The sequence below is a fragment of the Heterodontus francisci genome, chromosome 27 (assembly GCF_036365525.1).
Source record: "Heterodontus francisci isolate sHetFra1 chromosome 27, sHetFra1.hap1, whole genome shotgun sequence".
Lineage (NCBI taxonomy): Eukaryota > Metazoa > Chordata > Chondrichthyes > Heterodontiformes > Heterodontidae > Heterodontus > Heterodontus francisci.
The window spans coordinates 10723622-10744867 of record NC_090397.1 but is presented as its reverse complement, the minus strand read 5'-3'; the positions used below and the strand labels follow the sequence as shown (position 1 = coordinate 10744867).

Genomic DNA, 21246 nt, shown 5'->3' with positions numbered 1-21246 from the left:
ACGTCAGGAGGGCAGAAAAGGTGTAAGGCACAGGAATTTCAGGTGCCAAGCCCCACGTTCTGACTTTTCCAGCATTCTCCTGCACAACACTCCTCAGAACACCACACCTTGCAGCTCTACTCATTCCTCCCTCTCCAGGCACCTCATAGCCTCATCTAAATCAGCCAACACTCACAGTCACCTTCATCTTATTGCCTTCTCTCACCCTTGCCTCACAGGCATCCCCCACAAATGTTGTCTTTCCCTGCTACCCGCATAAGCCATTGCTAACACTCATAACTCCTTTTTGGAGAAGTGAGCATGCAACCTCGGGTGGTGTGGCCCTCCAGTGATAGGCACATTGATGGCCGCTGGCAATGCATGCCCACCTGGCCCACTGGAAAGGAGTTCTTGTTCCAGGAGGCTGCAGACGTCAGCAAAAACCTGCCATGAAAACCTAAGCCACTGGTGTTCATAAGTGTCAAGAAAGCTGATACTCTGTCCGTAGATCCTGTGTACAGGCTCTCGCTTCCTTGGAGCCAGATCTCAGTCTCCATCCCCTGTGCCCTGTTGAGTGGCAGGTGGCTGAGGAAAAGACAGCTGGTGCTGCTCCTGCTAGTGCTCATCTACTTGCTCTTCATCAGAGGTGCAAGGCAGAGCAGCAGAAGCTGCTCCTATGCCATGGTGAAGGGGGTGGGTGGGGGGGGGGGGGTGCAGCAAGGAAGTGCAGCTGAAGTAAAGTGAAGTGCTAGACAGGTGAAGTGACTTCCAAGAAGTTGGCAATCACCTGTCAAGCAGTGAAATCACTCACTGAGTAGTAGTGTTGTGAGCAGCAGCCTCTCACCTGGCCCTGGCTTATTCAATTTCACTGAAGAAGCACTCCCCGCTGTGCATTCGCCTCAGTGACCCTGGTGAGTTCCACACAGCTCAGGAAATAGGTCTACTGCCTGTTAAATGCAGAGTCCTTGATTAAAACAGAACTTAGTTGATTTTAACATTTAAATGCCTTACCAGACAGCTGCACGGGGGGTTCCTCACTCAACTTCAAACCCGCCCAGGTGAAAGCCAGGTCAGGATGATGTTGGGCTCCCAACCCGTCACTTTTAGGGGATTAAACTCCCTGCAAGCACCCAAACCTACCTACTCTTGCATAGTAAAACTCCCCACTTTGGGTTCCGATTACTTTCCAATTAAAGGGCTGCAAAGGAAACCCTACCCGAGCCTGAATGCCGGATCTGGAAGCCCGAGACGACCTGACCCGAAACCGACCAATGTCGTCGGCTCCCGTCGGGGTCGGGTCAGGTCGCAGACCTAACATCAATGCATGGGTAAAGGCCGGCTACCCAACCCGACCCCAACAGGACCCGATGACATGTGTCAGGTTCGAGTCAGGTTTCCTTTGTAGACCTTTATTTCCAATATCTGCCTTCAGCCACAGCTACTCTTGAACTGCTCCAGTAAATATTAGACAGAGCAAAGTTCAAGCATGCAACATTACCTACACAACATTACACTGGCAAATTTGAAGCATTAAAATATTAAATCCGTAGGATTTTAAAAAAGGAAAATAAACAGCACATCCTGACATTTAAATCGGCTATTAAAAGTTTAAAATTGATTATGCACATGGTATTAAGAGCTACATCTCCTTCTTTTGTCATTTAAAAATTCATTTTTCGGGATGTGGGCATCACTAGCAAGACTGGTATTTATTGTCCATCCCGTGTTGCCCTGAATAGTTGAGTCAACTGAGTGGCTTGCTCGATCGCTTCAGAGGGCAATTAAGTATCATATAGTCCAGACCGAATAACGATGGCAGGTCTCCTTTCTTAAAAAGGACATTGTAAAAACCCAACTGGTTCACCAGACAGCTTTTTATTTCCAGCTGAATTCAAATTCTGAACCTGCCATAATAAGATTTAAATGAATTCTCCAGCTTAGTTCAGATCTTTGGATTACAAGTCCAGTAACATAACCATACTATTGTACCCATCTAAAGGCATGTTCATAGAATCATAGAATGGTTGCAGCAATTGAGCCTGTTGTGTCCATGCCGGCTCTCTGCAAGGGCAACTTGTTGTGTATTTGCCTTCTTCAGCAGTAAGGTACCAAACAATCTCGAGTTGAAAGGAAATCAAAGAGTGGGTTCTTTATTAATTAACAGGTTTACATGACGGCTCTATAATACATGTGTGACTAGATGATGAACACAACTCCAACTGAGCTATCACATGTTGATGACACTTCCTGTGATGTGTGAAGTACTCAGAATATTAAAGTGGTACCACAACAACCCCCTTTCCTAAAATGGAAATACATAATAGATAAACTATGTACATGATGGAAGAGTTTTGAACAATATTTACATATGCACTGATTTTCAAGCCCTTCAGTCAAGTGTCTCTATAACATGCAGGTGGTCTACTGACTCGACCTGGTCTTGTCACTGTGTAGCTTGGTTGGGAACAAGACTGGTCAACCTTATTTCTCTTGATCTACCCGTGTTCTGACAGTCATCCTGTGTTTCAGCATTATATTTGTCACTTTTCTTCAGTACATTCTGTGGGTTGGAATGTGAATGTGTTCTCAAAGCAATAGGGTTGTCAGGCACAATGTTGCTAGCTAGCTCCCCAAGCTGACATCGGTTTCTCCTCAGCACTGCTCCATTAGGGGTGGTAACTTCATACGATCTTGGTTCAGTGCAGATTTTGGACACCTCTGCGGGAAACTACATTCCGTCCTGCGGATGGATCACTCGAACCTTCTGTCCAGTCTGTAATGGTGGAAGTTCCACGTCTGTGTGTTTGTCGTGCACAGCTTTCAACTTCTCTTGATTCGCCATTAATTTGTCCTGTATTGATGACGATTTCATGAAGTGATGACTTGGTAGGGTCATCTTAATTTATCTTCCAAACAATTTCCACAGGTGACGCTAATCCTGTGCTGATTGGTATTGCCCTTAAGTGTAACATGTCTACATGTAGATCTTGCTTTGTTTCTCGACACCACAGAGATTTGACTGTGTGCATCATTCTTTCCACTAGGCTCTTTGAACTGGGCTAATGTGAAGATGTGACATGGCTCACTGGCCATTTCTCACACACATCTTCAAACGGTTTGGTGGTATATTGCAGTCCATTGTCCAATATTATCTCGTCCAGAGGGCCAAATAAGCTGAATATGGCACGGATAGTGTTAACAACTGATTGGTTTGACAAGTCCCTTAATTGCTGAATTATGGGGAACTTGGAGAAATAATTGGTTAGCAAAAAAGATAGTCATCACCTTTGATAGAGAAGAGATCAGTGACCACCCATGTCCAAGGATATACAGAACTTTGTGTGAGAGAAGCGCCTCTTTATGTTGGCTTCATTAACATGACCACACACTCAATGTCATTGTTAATTCCCGACCGAAAGACAGTTTTGCATGCAAGTCATCTGGGTTTCTCTACACTCAAATGACCTAGGTGCAACTGCGAAAGACTGTCAAGGTGAAGCAATTGTGGAATTAACACTTGACTTCCCTTAAAGATCACGCCATTAGAAACCCCCAACTCATCTCAGCATGACCAAAAAAGTATGTTCTGCAGGAACTTCTTGCATTGCGTCTGGCTATCCTTTGACAATGAGTTGCCATAGCTCCATTCAGACTGGGTCCCTAGAAATTTCTTCCTGTAGAGCCTCACGGTTCCTTTGTCTGAACCGCATCAATGAAGAGTGCAGGAGGGCATGCCAGCAACAGCACCAGGCATACCTCAAAATGAGATGTCAACCTGGTGAAGCTACAACCCGGGACAACTTGCGTGCCAAACAGCGTAAGCAGCATGTGATAGAAAGAGCTAAGCGATCCCACAATCAATGGATCAGACCTAAGCTCTGCAGTCCTGCCACATCCAGTCGTGAATGGTGGTGGACAATTAAACAACTAACTGGAGGAGGTGGCTCCACAAATATCCCCATCCTCAATGATGGGGGAGCCCAGCACATCAGTGCAAAAGATAAAGCTGAAGCATTTGCAACAAACTTCGGCCAGAAGTGCCCAGTGGATGATCCATCTTGGCCTCCTCCTGATGTCCCCAGCATCACAGATGCCAGTCTTCAGACAATTCGATTCACTCCGCGTGATATCAAGAAAAGACTGATGGCACCGAATACTGTAAAGGCTATGGGCCCTGTCAGCATTCCAGAAATAGTACTGAAAACCTGCGTTCCAGAACTTGCCGCGCTCCTAGCCAAGCTGTTCCAGTACAGCTACAACACTGGCATCTGCCCAGCAATGTGGAAAATAGCTCAGGTATGTCCTGTATACAAAAAACAGGACAAATTCAACCCGGCCAAACAGATTACTCTCAATCATCAGTAAAGTGATGGAAGGTGACCTCGACAATGCGATCAAGCGGCACTTGCGTAGCAAGAACCTGCTCAGCGACGCTTAGTTTGGGCTCCGCCAGGGCCACTCAGCTCCTGACCTCATTACAGCCTTAGTTCAAACATGGACAAAACTGCTGAACTCAAGAGGTGAGGTGAGAGTGACAGCCCTTGACATCAAGGCAGCATTTGACAGAGTTTGGCATCAAGGAGCCCTAGCAAAACTGAGGTCAATGGGGCGGGGAATACTCTCCGCTGGTTGGAGTCATATCTAGCACAAAGGAAGATGGTTGTGGCTGTTGGAGATCAATCATCTCACCTACAGGACATCACTGCAGGAGTTCCTCAGGGTAATGTCCCAGGCCCAGTATCTTTGGCTGCTTCATCAATGACCTTCCTTCAATCCAAAGGTCAGAAGTGGGGATGTTCACTGATGATTGCACAATGTTCAGCACCATTCACAATTCCTCAGATACTAAAGCAGTCCGTGTAGAAATGCAGCAAGACCTGGACAATATCCAGGCTTGGGCTGATAAGTGGCAAGTAACATTCGCGCCACACAAGTGCCGGGCAATGACCATCTCCAACAAGAGAGAATCTAACCACCTCCCCATGACATTCAATGGCATTACGATCGCTGAATCCCCCACTAACATCCTGGGGGCTACCACTGACCAGAAACTGAACTGCAGCAGCCACATAAATACCATGGCTACAAGAGCAGGTCAGAGGCTAGGAATCCTGCGGCGAGTAACTCACCTCCTGACTCCCCAAAGCCTGTCCACCATCTACAAGGCACAAGTCAGGAGTGTGATGGAATACTCTCCACTTGCCTGGATGGGTGCAGCTCCAACAACACTCAAGAAGCTCAACACCATCCAGGACGGCAGCCCGCTTGATTGGCATCCCATCCACCACCTTAAACATTCACTCCTTCCACCACTGATGCAGTGGCAGAAGTGCGTACCATGTACAAGTGCACTGCTGCAATGCACCAAGGCACCTTAGACAGCACCTTCCAAAGCCGCGACCGCTACCACCTTGAAGGGCAAGGGCAGCAGATGCATGGAAACACCACCATCTGCAAGTGCCCCTCCAAGCTACACACCATCCTGACTTGGAACTATATCGCCGTTCCTTCACTGTCGCTGGGTCAAGATCCTGGAACTCCCTTCCTAACAGCATTGTAGGTATACCTACACCCCATGGACTACAGCGGTTCAAGGCGGCAGCTCACCACCACCTTCTCAAGGGCAATTAGGGATGGGCAATAAATGCTGGCCTAGCCAGCGACACCAACATCCCATGTTGGAAAAAAAAATCTATCCTGGTATACATCTTCCAGTTCTATGTCGACTTCATCAACCTGGATGTCTAATGGAATGTCTTCACACTATCTGGGATTGGGTAGTCTGTCACCATAAGATTCCCAGGCTTATCTGTGACCTCACAATCATATCCTTGCACTTTTATCAGTACCTGCTGTAGACAGGGTGGCGCACTGGTGAGCGGTTTCTGCCATATCACAATCACTGGTTTATGAACCGTCTTGAGTACGAAATGCTTCCCAAAAAGATAAGTGTGAAACTTGGTGATTCCAAATACCAGAGCTAGTGTTTCCCCTTCTATGTTGGAAATAACTTACCTATGTGGGTGACAAGCCCTTTGATCCAAAAGCAACTGGATGACCCTCTTGCAGTAAGCATGCTCCAAACCTTTCAATGAAACATGCACTTCAAGAATGGTATCCTTATTCGGGTCATAATACCGTAAACATTCCTCTGTCGACAGTGATTGCTTCAGCAAATCAAGTGCATGCTGGTGGTCCTCATGCCACAGATAAGGTGTATCCTTTTAGGGAGTTCCCAGAGAGATGAGGACTTCACTGCAAAATGTGCAATGTGGGGAGCTAGGAAATTAAGTAGACTGAATCAACTCCATAAGTCGTCCCTGTCTTGTGGACTTGGCATGGACTGGATATCCTCTACTTTGCTGGGATCTGGTTTTGTACCTGCATCTGCGTAAATGAAACTGAAAAAACTGATGTGATTCATGCTCATGGCACACTTCTTGCTGTTGAATACAAGGCTTTCCTTTCTGGTTGCTTGCATGATGATGTACAGATTCCTGTCATGCTCCTTTTTTGTGCTTCCCATCACCGCTATATCATCAGCAATTGACAGACCCTGGAACATTCTCTGCAACATGATCCATATGTTGCCGAAATAAATCCTGGCTTCCTGATAAGCCAAACGGTAGGCGCAAAAACCAAAATCTCCCAAACGGAGTTCTGAAAGTCGTTATCTCTTGTGAACTTTCAGAGAGATGGACCGAACAGTATCTGTACTTTGCATCAACCTTAGAAAAGAATCTAGCCTTTGTAAACCTTGGATTTGGTTCCTCCAAGCTGGGGCTTTTAGGAGGACATTGTTTTAATGCCTGATTCAGGCAGCCATAAAGACGGGGCTAAAATGTGGCGAGTCGAAGAGACTTAGTAGTTGGCAGGAAAAAAGACAGAAGCGCAAGGGGAGAGCCAACTGTGTAACAGCCCCGACAAACAAATTTCTCTGCAGCACCTGTGGAAGAGCCTGTCACTCTAGAATTGGCCTTTATAGCCACTCCAGGCACTGCTTCACAAACCACTGACCACCTCCAGGCGCTTATCCATTGTCTCTCGAGATAAGGAGGCCAAAGATATCAGCCTTCTGGAGTCTAAGCATACCCTGATGTTTTTTTTTGCACCAATCTGTGTGCTGCTGAACACTTTAATGTTCCCATACATTTGATTGGGGTACCATTGTACACAGAGAGTCTTGCGTTAGTAGGTTGCTTCACGGCTTCCCAACTTGCCTGGTACATGTTCTTCAGTAGTCCCAGTGGCAAAGTATTTGCACTTGCCCCTGTATCGATCTTGAATTGCAGTTTGTGCAGTCCAGCTTTTTCTGGGTAAATGATGTCAATGGTGGTGAATGCTTGCTGCTGAGTAATTGAGTCCATTTGGTGGGCAATTATTGTGTGAAAAGTTTGCTCACCATCTCTATGTTACACACGTTCATGTCGATCTCGTGGACATGCCTGTATTTGGATTGGCCTCTTCTGAATGTATCCCTGTTCCTCTCACGGAGTGGTGTTTGTTTCTTGTCAGATTGTGGTCTGCTGTGACTTCTGGCCAGTTTTCCAATACACAGCCTCTCGCACAGCTTTGCCCAGTGCTCTTTCTTGCCACACACCTTGCAGTGGTCCGTGTAAATGGGACAATGTCTTGGTGTACAAGTCTGCATGTTTTTCTATATTCTGTCATGGGATGTGGGTGTTGCTGTTGCTGGCAATCAATTGTCCTTGACAACTGAGTGGCTTGCTGGGCCATTTCAGAGCACAGTTAAGAGTCAACCACATTGCTGTGTGTCTGGACAGACCAGGTAAGGAAGGCAGATTCATATAAAAGCAAAATACTGCGGATGTTGGAAATCTGAAATAAAAACAGAAAGTGCTGGAAATACTCATCAGTTCTGGCAGCATGTGGCGAGAGAAGCAGAGTTAACGTTTCAGGTCAGGTGATCTTTCCTCAGAATTGGAAGGCAGATTTCTTCCCTAAAGGACATTAGTGAACCATATGGGTTTTTATGACAATTAGTGATAGTTTCATCTGCACCAATACTGAGACGAGCTTTCAATTCCATATTTTTATTAACTAATTGCATTTATATTCCACCAGCTGCCGTCGTGGGATTTGAACCCATGCCTCCAGGGCATGAGCCTAGGCCTCTGGATTGCTAGTTCAGTGACACTACTACAGCACCGTCTCCCCATGCCACATACCTTGCCTTGTTGAAGTGATCTGGTTAACTCACTTATGGTCGTTCTTTCAACTGCCTACTTGCAGCAATAGCCTCAAATTTCCTGCCTTCTCTCAGGAGATTTTCTATATTATACTCTTTTCTTTGTCTTGTAGCTCTTTCTGAAAAGCTTCTATCAGGTTAGATACAATGACCAATTCCATGATCTTTTTGCATAACTCCATGCCCCCAAAAAATCACAGACTTTTCCTTTTTCACAGCAAATGCTTACGAACTGATCAATGGTCTCTTTCGATTGCTGCCTGTATGCCATTAGTTCAAGGCAATGGAGTCTGAAAATTCATCTTGACCTTTAGCTGCTCTCTCTAGTGTAGTCCAGTCTCACTGACTTCCTCTGGTCTGCTTCAGATAATCCTGAGATTTGATGCAATGCAGCCCCTCGTTGCCCATCACCATTTTGTTTTGACCACTTGCTTGTCCAGCTCAGTGACAGCAAGTTCCAAGGAATGCAATTCCATGTTCTGATGGAAGGTCACAGACCTGAAACGTTAACTCTGCTTCTCCCTCCACAGATGCTGCCTGACCTGCTGAGTATTTCCATCACTTTGTGTTTTAATATGCAATTCCTTGTGTCACCTGAAGAGTTGGAATTCATGGGAAGGTCTTGGGCTTTCCAATTCATTGATGGGTATTTGGAAGTCATAGTGCCAAATTACTGGTCTGCAAGAATCCTTGGCTGGAGCTTTCCCCTTTAAATGACTCCCTCTTTTTTTTCCTAAGGCTTTCTCTGAAGGGAAAAAAAATTTGCACAGCGGCGGACTTCAGCCATGTCGTGATCAGTGCATGCAGCGCGGGCTTTCCGTCTGCAATCGGTAGTCTCCATCCAGGAAGCAGTCGTGGCGGGTAAACACACGGCACGTAGTGGCAGTGCTGCTCCACTGCCCCTATATTTACCCACTCTGCTTGCCTTTCCCGAGCCCGATTACACTCAATTCTTACTTTTTCTCGCCGACAACCGTAGGAACAACTCCCTTTGATGTACTCTTTCAACTCACTCTTGAGCACCAAATTCAGCGGACGGTTGTCAAACCTGACAGCGTCATGCCATCGCCGTCAGTTCCGATGGACTTCAGCGGGAAAAATCGCTGTCCCTGATGAACACCATTACTTAGCCTCTCTGCTGTACTGCTACTTCGATGTGTTCTGCCACCTCCACGCTGTGGTTTTCAACTACACCTCGCAGCATCAGATGTGGATGGTGTCCCAGAACTCAAAAAGCTTTAGAAACCACAGCTGCCACCATAATGTATTATTGCCTTCTTCGGTAATAAAGTACCAAACAATCTTGAGTTGAAAGGTGATCAAAGAGTGGGTTCTTTATTATTAAGTAACAGGTTTACAAGAGAGCTCTAGAATACACATGATTAGATGATGAACACAACTTCAACAGCGCTATCACGTGTTAGTTGATGTCACTTCCTGTGATGTGTGAAGTACTGAGGCTGTTAAAGTGGGCTCACAACACAATTCACCTAGTCTCACTCACCCGACTCTCTCCCATAGCCTTGCAAATTTTTCTTCAGATAATTTTCCAATTCCCTTTTGAAAGCCACAATTGAATCTGCCACCACTACACTCACAGGCAATGCATTCCAGATTCTAACCACACGCTGCATAAAAACGTTTTTTTCTCATGTCGCCTTTGGTTCTTTTGCCAATCACCTTAAATCAGTGTCCTCTGGTTTGCAATCCTTCTGCCAATGGGAACAGCTTCTCCCTATCTACTCTGTCCAGATCCTACATAATTTTGAACACCTCTACCAAATCTCCTCTTAATTTTCTCTTTGCCGAGGACAACAGAACCAGCTTCTCCAACCTAGCCAAGTAATGGAAGCTCCACATCGCTGGAACTATTTTCGTGAATCTTTTCTGCACCCTCACTAATACCTTCACATCCATCTTAAAATGTTGTGCCCAGAATTGGACATAATACTCCAGTTTTTTTATTCATTCATTCATGGAATGTGGGCGTCACTGGCTATGCCAGCATTTATTGCCCATCCCTAATTGCCCTTGAGAAGGGCAATTGCCCTTGAGTTGAGGCCAAACCAGTGTTTTATACAGTGGTTTATCATAACTTCCTTGCTTTTGTACTCTATGCCCCTATTTATAAAGCCCAGGAACCCGGATGTTTTATTAACCACTTTCTCAACCAGCCCTGCAACCTTCAATAATTTCTGCACATATACCCCCAGGCCCCTCTGTTCCTGCAACTCCTTTAGAATTGTACCCTTTAATTTATACTGTGTGTCCTCATTCTACCAACCAAAATGTATCACTTCATATTTCTCTGTATTAAATTTCATCTGCCACGTTTCCGCCCATTCCACCAGCCTTGTCTATGTCCTCTTGAAGTCTATCACTATCCTCCTCACAGTTCACAATACTTCCAAGTTTTGTGTCATTCGCAAATTTTGAAATTGTGCCCTGTACACCCAAGTCTAGGTCAATAATATACATCAAGAAAAGCAGGGGTCCTAACACCGACCTCTGGGGAACGCCACTATATACCCTCCTAAAGTCCAAAAAGGCATATTGTTTTATCAATTTCCCTTTCTCAGCTCTCCAGGTTTCCCAACACCACACAGTTTTAAAATTGAAAAAACTCAAGGTGATGGCCCACCAGCAAAGATGAAGAGTGAATTGAGATCAGGTAAATCAGGAAGTAGCGATTAGGTGGCACCCAAGCTTGGGTTTTAAAAGCCTGAAGATTGTGGGAGGAAGAACCAACTGAGAATGGTACAGAATTCTTCAGTTTTGAAACTGTGGAAAAGAATGAGGTTGAATCTTAGCCACGCAAGAGGAAATTCAAAGGAGCACTGACCAGAGTGAGTGAATAAGAAAAGCAGCCGAGAACTCAAGTGTCAACTTCTGCTGATACAGAATATTTCAACGATGCACATCCTGCCTTTCAATAATGAGACTGAAGTGGGAAAATTTACATATACAAACAATAAAGTAAATTTAAAAATCTGTTATCAGTAAAAGTGACTGTGAAGCTGTTGGAATGTCAGAAAAACCCAACTGATTCATTAATGTCCCTTAGGGGAGAAGGCCTTACCCAGTCTGGCCTCTGTGTGATCCCAGTCATACATGTTTGACTCTTAACTGCCTCCAAGGTGGCTTTGCCAGCCGCTGAACCACTACAAGCAATTCAAGAAGGTGGCCCACCACCACCTTCTCAAGGCAACTTGGGATCGACAATAAATGCCGACCATGCCAGCAGCGTTCACATCCCAAGAACAAATAATAAAGAAATCTAAGGAAAATTGGAAAGTTAAGAACATAAAAAGACAAATACATTATTTTAATTTGCTGACAGCTACATATGTGCAGCTTTCTAACTACAAAGGCTACCACAATCTGTACACATCCAATTTATATTCACTGTACCTGTATATGCTGTGCTGATCCGTCAGGAGATGTAAAAATGAGCTGGTTGAGACCTGCAGAATCAGGTGTGGCCAGGATAACTTTTCCTTGTCCCGAATCAGGTCTGGCTAAAATCACTTTGTTTGATGATGTACCATCTGAATTTGTTAAGATGAACTGCTTGCTCGCACCATGATCCATTGAGGTGACTATTTGAATCTTCTGGCCCGTTTGCTGATCAGTGACAATCTACAAATAAAAACATATTGTTTAGTAGCTGACATCTGACAAGGAACAGAAGGGGAAAAAGTCAAATATAATGCTGCCATCTTTTAGGTCTGCAGCAATTAAGAGACATCAATAACCAATGAGACAAACAGTCTATGTATTTAAAAAATACTGGCAGCACAATGCAGGGAGGCAAGACATCACACGGACTAGTAACTACCTAACATGAGGAGGGAAGCCAGACTTTTTAACCTGCTTACATAAAGCTATTCCTTTTTAAAGGCTGAAAATAGTATGGATGGAGCACGTTTTAATGCTCGAGTACATGCAACTGTTAGGCTATTTTCACCACATTTAGTAAGAGAAATTCTACCTGAATGCGCTGTGCTACTGTGACACCAGGGTCTGCGGGAACAATCTGAATCCTCTGTGGGGTACTGGTCATTATTGGTCGTCCTATTACAGTTCCTGGAGCTACAGTAGATAATGTCCCTTGAGAGTGGGAGACCTGTGAGGAAGTTGCCAGGAAATATACAATAATAAAAATAAAAAAAAAGGCACATCTAACTTTAAACTATTTTTTTTTTTAAAAAAGCATCCCTGGCAATTGCAATTAAAGTGAACTTTTAAGATGATAAATAAAGGTACGGCATTCTCCACTGCATTCTTTCCCTCTTTTATTTTTAAAATTGGTTTCCCTTTGCTGCCTCATTATCACACTTCCCTGCTCAGCTGGGAGAGCGAGAAAGCCTGAACTTCAAACTGCTCCACTATTGTAATTATTGCTTATAATAGCACAGAAAGTGCTGCCTGGCTAAAATTGGGAAAACTGAGTGAAAAACAAGTTCAAATCAGTGGAGACTATGAATGCTATGGTCAAAAGAATTGCATTCACTTTGTGGAAGAAAGTGAAGAGGCATATCGCCAAGCATATTCATTTCTTGCTCTAATCAGCACGTTAAACAAGACTGATTCACCTTGTGCGACATGCAGCTTTGATATAACTCAACCCCATCCGTGTTAGATAATTGATCAGTGTTTTTTATTGGACACATCAGCTCTCTTGACTGTTCCAGAAATTTACTGCTCCATGCAGAATAACTTGAATTTCTGCGTGCTCATTATTTGTTAACTTGTAACTGTGTCGTCCAGTACAGCACACACCATCCAAGATAAAATCCTACTTATACCTACAGCATCCACACCTCTGAACAATTTTTAAAAAATCGTACCCCTGGTCAATCTGATTGCCTCTGCATGCCTCTTTGTAAACTAGATCCTTACATTGCTAATACACCATGTCGCTCCTCACCAACATATCAAGGTCCTTTTCAACATATGGTGCCCAAAAATGCACACAGTACTCAAAATGCCATCTCATGTTTCAACCTGTATTAAATCAAAATGCCCTCAGGGAGGATTCCAGTACTTGATTATCCTTGCTTATGACAGCTTTGCAATGACTGGACAACTTCTGTGTTTAGTCAACAATACCTTCAAGGTCCTTTCCCTACTTTTCTGATGGCATTTCTTCATAATCTACACAATTCACTTCTTCTATTCCAATGTCCATTAGCCACATTAAAACTGCCCATCTTTCTTTAGCCCTTTTGGTTATTTGTTCCAATTCTCTTCCCCGCCAGATCATCAATCTCCTCTACACTTGGCACCAAGTTACTTGGCCGGATGACATCACCAAATATAACACATATGGTATTACTGGGGAATATGGTATTACTGAGAATCCCTCTTTGCAGAGTGGCATTTTAAATATATTTAAGCAGATTTCCTCAGTTTGCTGTTTCTGGATTCTTTCAGAGTGCTTATTATTTTGCTAAAAATACTCAATAGAAGAAATCTTCACATATTTACAACATCATTACCAAAGTGGTCATAAAAGTCACATCCTCATATTGTTTCTGGTGTCAAACAGCATCAATTCCAAACTCATGCTGCTTACTACTCCAAGAATGTTTCCCATTTTATCATGGCTGCTTTCTATTGTCCACTACTTTTCAATGATTAAATTTACCATTATTTTTACTAGACTTAAGAAAAAGGTGACGTGAAATTTCATCAAATCCCTTGTGAGAAATAATTATTTAAATTTATATAGCGCCATTCACTCAAAGCACTTCATAGGAGCATTGAATAAAATTTAACACCAAGCCACATTATGAGATATTAGGACATGTGACCAAAAGCTTGGTTAAACTGGTAGGTTTTAAGAATCGTTTTAAATGAGAGAAGTAGAGAGGCAGAAAGTTTTAGGGAGGGTATTCCAGAATATAGGGCCTAGGCAGTTGAAGGCACAATCATCACTGACAGGGATGTGCAAGAGGTCAAAATTGGAGTAACAGAGATCTTGGAGGGCTGTAGGGCTGGAAGATGCTACAGAGGAGTGGCATCTCTTTCACTTCCCCATTGAAGAGTGACTCACTAAGCTGCCAATGAAAACTACCATCTCGAATGAGCAGCCTTTCCCCTTTTGATACGGGATTCCTTGTGGGGGAATCTAGAACTCAGGGGCACAGCTTCAAATTAACGGTTCTCCCATTTAAGACAGAGATGAGGGGGAATTTCTTCTCTCAGAGGATTATTAGTGTTTGGAATTCCCTTCCCCAGCGAGCAGTGGAGGCTGGATCATTGAACATATTCAAGGCTGAGTTTTGATTGACGAGGGTGTCAAGAGTTATGGGTGGCAGGCAGGAAAATGCAGTTAAGGCCACAATCAGATCAGCCATGACCTCACTGAATGGCAGAGCAGGCTTAAGAGAACAAATGGCCTACTCCTGCTCTGAATTCTTACGTTCTTAACTGTCAATCAGCTGAAAGTGGTAGCTTGAATAAGTGCTAATTACTATGAGCAGGAAACTGAGAGAGCAGTTGTAACTTGGCTGTCAGTCAATAAGCACTATGTAAACAAACAATATTTGCTACTGCATAGAGTGGGAAGCACACAGTGTTCGCAGAACTGAGTGCATCGTTAGAGTGCTAAATTTGGTGCAAGTGGGAATTCTGCGCAGCGGGTGGTGCTGCTTTTGATTTTTTTTAAACCCCCAATTACTTGTATTGGAAGCTAAAGTAGTAAGGTATTTAGTAGCTTAGTGGAGTTTGTTTGCAGAAAAAGAAAAAAAAATTACAACAGACTAAAATCTAGATATAAATAATTTAGAATAAAATATGGCAGAGCAGGTTGTGCCTGGACTGTAGTATGTGGGAACTTGTGGACAGTGAGACTGTACCTAGCGAACACATCTGCAGATGTCTCAGTCTTGAATCTCTCCAGCTCAGTCATTAACAGATAGTATCCTTTGTAAGCAGGATCGAGAGTCCTACATGGTTTGTCGCCTACTTGGTGCCAGGGTGAGGGATATTTTGAACTGGCTTGAAAGGATATTGGAGAGGAAGGGAGACGATCGAGTCGTTGGGGTCCATGTTGGGACGAACAACAGAGGAAAGAGTAGTCAAATGGTCGTTTTTGGACAGTACCAGGAACTCTGAGCTAAATTAAAAGACAGAAGCACAAGGGTTACAGTCTCTGGATTATTACCTGAACCATGTGCAAATTGGCATAGGAATTAACAGATTAGGGAGGTGAACACACAGCTGAAGTAGTAGTGTGGGAAAGTGTGGTTCAATATCATTGGTACATGCACCAGTACTGGGACAAGAAGAACTATACTGTTAGGACAGGCTTCACCTGAACCGGGCTTGGTCCAGGTACCTAGTGGAAAGGATAAATAGAACAATCACAAGGGCTTTAAACTAGTAAGTAGTGGGGAGGGCTCAGGTGGAAAAGGTTGTATTGGTCAAAAACAAATAGAAAGGAAGAGAGTAGAGTAACAGTCAGAAATTGTGCTTTCGGCACTGCAGGTAAAGGGAATACCAAAAAATCTAAAGTAATTAAATCAGGAGAGAGATTGGAAATATATGTAAAACTTTAGAGCAGAAGGACAGGTTAGGATGTGTAGCCCAAATAAGCATTCTTTATGCAAACACAATGAGTGTTAGGAATAAACTGCATGAATAGCAAGCAAAAATTCATCTTGGATGGCATGACATGGTGGGGAAGAGAGTAACCTTAATGGTTAAGGATGAAATCATTTCAATGATGAGAGGCTTTATGGATAGAATTAAGAAATGGAAAAGTATTTAGTGGGAGTTGTGTGTATAGGCCCTTTGGTAGCAGCTGTGAAGTGGTACTTTGTATAAATGCTGAGATTAGACAAGCATATTGTAAAGGCAGTGTAGTTTTAATGGGGAATTTTACCTTTCATATAGATTGGGATAAACAGACTAGCATGTCAGAAAGGTAGTGAATTTCTTGAATCTGTCCGGGATAATTTTCTGAAACAATATGTCCTAGAATGTACAAGGAGGCAGGCCATATTAGATTTAGTAATGAGTAATGTGATAGATTTAGTTAACAGCCAAACAGTGTGTGAACATTTATCTAATAGCAATCATAATATTATTGAGTTCAACATGGTGTATAAAAGGGAGAAAGAACATGAAACAGCTACTAGGATTCTAGGTTTAGGCAAGATTAACTTCAATGGGATGAGACAAAGACTGTCCACAGTAAACTGGGCAAATCTGTTAATGTGTAAAACAGAAGATCAGTGGAAGGTGTTCAAAAGAATTTAATATGATACAAAACCAGTTTATACCCCTAAAGGGCAAGATTTCTACTTGGCGAAAAAGATAGCCATAGACAATTAAAGAGATAATATAAAACTAAAACAAAAAACATATAAAGATGCAAAATAGAGACAGATCCTGGTGAATTCTAAAGATACAAAGAGCAGCAAAGGATAACAAAGCAAATAATAAGTTACAAAAAAGGAGTATGAAAAGAAAGTGCAAGGAATATAAAAGAAAACACAAAAAACTTTTACTATTACATTAAGAAAAAGCAGCTGGTCAGAAGCCATGAGGACCCTTAAAAACTGATAAAGGTAATATTGGCACTGTAAAAAAGGAAATGGCAGAACATAAAAAATAGGAGCAGGAGTAGGTAGTCATTCCCTCAAGCCTGCCCCACCATCCAATAAGATCATGGCTGATCTGTCCCAGGCCTCAACTTCTCTTTTGGGCCTGCACGGCATAACCGAGATTTCAAAAATCTACCTACCTCCTCCTTAAATACAATTAGTGATCTAGCCTCCACAACTCTCTGAGGTAGAGAATTCCAGAGATTCAACACCCTCTGAGAAGAAATTCCTTCACATCTCAGTTTTAAATGTGTGACCCCTTATTCTGTAACTATGTCCCCTAGTTTGAGATTCCCCCACCAGTGGAAACATTCTCAACATCTACCCTGTCAAACCCCCTTAGAATCTTATATGTTTCACTAAGTTGGCAGGATGTGACTAGTGATGCCCTGCAAGGATCTGTGTTGGGGCCTTAACTATTCATGTATTTATTAATGACTTAGGTGACGGGATAGAAAGCCAAATATTCAAATTTGCCAATGACACAAAGATAGGCAATATTATAAGCAGTGTAGATGGCAGGTAAAATTACCAAGAGATTGGTTAAGTAAATGGGAAAAACTGTAGCAAATAGATTCAATGTAGGCAAATCAGAGTTCATCCACTTTGGACGTAAAAAGGATAGAACAGGGTACTGCTTCTTAAATGGTGCAAAGCTAGTAACAGTGAAGTTCCAAAGAGACTTGGGGGCCTAGGTACATAGATTTTTTTAAAAATCAGGTACTGAAAATAATCAAAAAGGCTGATGGAATGCTGACCTATCTAGAGGGCTACAATACAAGGGGGTGGCAGTCATGCTTCAGTTATACGAAGCCTTGGTCAGACCACACCTGGAGTACATTGAGCCATTCTGGCCTTGGAGGGATTACAGCGTAGATTTACCAGTCTAACACCTGGTCTCCAAAGGTTAAATTACAAAGAGAGATTACACAAACTAGGGCTGTATTGCTTGGAATTTTGAGGTTAAGGGGTGATCTGGTTCACTAGTGTCCTTTAGGGAAGGAAATTTGCCATCCTTGCCTGGTCTGGCCTACATGTGACTCTAGACCCAAAGCAATGTGGTTGACTCTTAACTGCCCTCTGAAATGGCCTTGCAAGACACTCAGTTCAAGGGCAATTAGGGTTGGGCAACAAATGCTGGCCTTGCCCACATCCCATGAAAGAATAAAAAGATTCCCCACAGTCACGGCAAACATTTCCCAGCACCTACCCTGTCAAGTCCTTTAAAATTTTTGTGTGTTTCAATTAGATCACCTTCTCATTCTTCCAAATTCCAGGGGATATAGGCCTAGTCTACTCAATCGCTCCTCCTAAGCTGCGCAGTAAGCCAGAACTTACTACGCAGGGGGCAAACAGGACGTGCACAAGCAGCGTTCCTTTAGGATGTGTGTATGCATGGCCATCTTAAAAGGACCGCACACAACTAAGTGAAAGTAGAGGGAACATTGATGACAGCATGTTTGAATCATAGCACTGGACTATATACTTTATCATTGCCACATATAAGCAAGGCCTGAAGGTTGCAGAAATTGTATAGTGCTCGTAAGATCACTGAAATTAGTAACGTATTAGTTCAAAAAGATAGCAATTGCTGTAGTTTTTAAAAATAGGAGCCAAATCAGCAGAAATTCCCACCCTCCACAAAAACAGACGATTTGTTTACCACTTGGCTGAGAGATCCTAATAATTTACAAAATCTAAAAGTAAATTAGATCCATTTCTAGATGTGTTTAAATTCCAGGTCTGCACGAGCTATCCCTTCAGGTTCAGTGCGACTATCTGTTAAACAGGCCTTGTGTCCTTATGAACTGGAGCGCACCATATTTAAGCTTTAACTAATTAAACAATTGTCTGGCCAGCATTGGGGGGCGCACAAGGTGCAGCAATATGATTCCTAGCTATATCACAGAATCATTACAGTGCAGGACGCTGCCATTTGGCCCATTGTGTCCACACTGGCTCTCCGAAAGATCAATTCCCTCAGTTCAATTTCCCTGCCTTCTCCCCATAACCCTGCACATTCTTCCTTTTCATATAACTGTCTAACTCCCTTCTGAATGCTTCAATTGAACCTGCCTCCACCACATTCTCAGGCAGCACATTCCAGACCTTAAAAACATTTTGACTCAGCGAGTGGTTATGTACTCAACACTCTCATCTCACACCCTCCCGTCCCCACATGTTTCTCCTATCTATTGACAATAGACTGAAAAGCATTCTAATTGGAAAAGGCAAACTGTAAACCAACAAACTAGTTTATTTTACACATATTAATGAACTATAACACTATTTTCACTGTGAGCTTTACTATTCCACCTATCAAAATAATTATATTTTGCCGTTTAATGTGGACCAGCCTCCCTTTATAAATCAGCATCGTTGAACTAACTGGCACAAACTTCAGAAACAGATTTCTCTGCCCCTCACTATTCCAGCCTCAAACTCTCTGCATATTGTCTTTTTACATAGAAAGAAAACCAAAACCTTAACCTCTGCAGTTCTTTCAGTTCTCTAAAGTGGAGTGGCTTGCTAAGCTGCTAATCAAAACTACCAGTTCGAATGAGGAGTCATGGTATGTCTAATGCTTGCTTAGCTAGGCCTCCTGCTGAGTTTGATGAATAAAACTAATCCAGTATAAAACTCACTGGAATATGCAAATAACCTCTGGTTGTCTCAGGTTTACGTGACAATGTGAAGTTAACTATTGTCTAGTACCCCAGTTAAAGGCCTGAATCAACATCCTGATCAATGTGTGCACCAAGAGGTTAACCCTCTGCAAAAAATATTTTAATTTCATAGCAATGGAATATAAATTAACCTAAAAATCACTTCCAGGCCAAATAGGCAAAAATCTCAGAACGAAACCATGTGTCTCATGTGTACAGTTACTCACTGCTGAGTTCTGCCAGTAAAAGCCACTGGTGAATAATGCCCTCAAGCTTAGAAAGCCTTACTTCTTCAGGTTTCTCCTTAGAGGTTGTTCCAAAAGAAGCTAACACATAAAGGATTCACAGGTTCCAGATTGCAGTAAACTGCTTTGTGTTTTTTCAGAAATTACTTCTTTTCGCAACCATGTCAAAAGCATCCACGTCCACAATGGATTGCATGAAAACTGCTTGAAAGGCAACTCGGGTAGAAGTAGGGAGTAAGATAGGGTGGTAGCTGTTTTGTTTTAGAGCTAGTTGTCATTTTTTTCTAACCTGTTGGGTGAAAAAGTATTGCGTGGAGGAATACTGCTCAGAGTAGATTTTGAATACAGCTCTAAGCAGAAAGATGAAACGGTCAAATGAATATTTGGATAAATACTTCCAAGAGGTTGGATAAGAAAACAGAGTAATAAAGTTTCAGACATTAAAAAAAAACACACTATGGGTTCATGGATATTAAAGAACTGCAATTTTAATTTTTGTTGCCTACTTAACACAAATCTGAGGATTTTTTGGTGCATCCAAAAGACATTCAAAAACACATACATACAAAGGAAGGTTTGTATTGAAGTTATTGTACCTATAAACAGGCTGTATGTGTTTTAGAGCTGCATACAAGTAGGTTTGACTATACAGAGTGTCAGTGTGTTTTGTATTTAAGTTTGGTGTTCTCCTGTAATATTTACATGCAGGACAGAATCAGACATGCATTTCTCTTTTTACATTCTAAGTTTAGGGTCGCAATTTAGCAAATAATCTTGTTTCTGCGGGGGTTCCATCAAGAGAAAAACACATTGAGTATGTTGATTCGGCCAGTAAAATTTTCTCAAGCTTAAAACTGCATGGAAGAGGAGCTTGCAATAGAGCTGAACATTTTACTACCGAAGAATCCTAAAACTAACATAAATTTTGGAAAAGGTGAATTCAAGTCTCTTTTTAAACAAACTAAAAATCTTTCCAATTTTATCCTGACTGGCAAGATCACAGCACAGTTGCAACTACTGTGCATGTAATAGAATTCAGGCACTTATAATCACTTACAGTAAATAGCTGTAACAAATAAACCATACCTGATGTTCAGCTAGTTGCTGAACTAAGTCATCAGTAACTGTGATGAGCTTCACTTGAGCCTGTTCAGCCAAGGAGGGACTTCCAGCCATAGACACTTGATGCATATGAACCTGTAATGGATGTAAAGCAGCTGTTTAGCAAAGGAAAAAAAACATAACAGGAGGTCATTCAGTCTATCAAGCCTGTTCTGCCATTCAATTAGATCATGTCTGACCTGTACCTCAACTCCATTTACCTTCCCTTGATACCCTTGCCTAACAAAATTTATCAGTCTCAGTCTTAAAAATTGCTATTGTTCCAGTACTTTCAGACTTTTCGGGTGAGAGAATTCCAGATTTCCACCACTTTTTGCATGGAGAAAGTGCTTCCTGATTTCACTCCCAAATGGCCTAGCTCTAATTTTAGGATTGTGGCCCGTATTCCATTTTTCCCCAAATTAAGGATA

At 42.6% G+C, this 21246-nt stretch overlaps 1 protein-coding gene and 1 long non-coding RNA gene across 11 annotated transcripts in view; one reads left to right on the top strand and one right to left on the bottom strand.

Annotated features, from left to right (window-relative positions):
- Positions 1-9483, top strand: part of LOC137384636 (uncharacterized) — an 88006-nt gene extending 78523 nt beyond the window's left edge. Inside the window, exon 4 of the long non-coding RNA XR_010977626.1 lies at positions 8927-9483. This is a non-coding gene — a long non-coding RNA (uncharacterized lncRNA). The remainder of the gene's footprint in view (positions 1-8926) is intronic.
- LOC137384634 (nuclear receptor subfamily 2 group C member 1-A-like) overlaps positions 1-21246 on the bottom strand; it is an 84061-nt gene that overhangs the window by 27386 nt on the left and 35429 nt on the right. For 9 of the 10 annotated variants that reach the window (XM_068058787.1, XM_068058794.1, XM_068058795.1 and 6 more), the window contains 3 exons: positions 20801-20911; positions 12180-12314; positions 11600-11827 (listed from right to left, as the gene is read on the bottom strand). In XM_068058787.1, coding sequence (XP_067914888.1) covers positions 11600-11827; positions 12180-12314; positions 20801-20905 — 468 coding nt within the window. In that variant the 5' untranslated portion in view covers positions 20906-20911. The remainder of the gene's footprint in view (positions 1-11599; positions 11828-12179; positions 12315-20800; positions 20912-21246) is intronic. The other variant, XM_068058796.1, reaches the window with a different exon arrangement.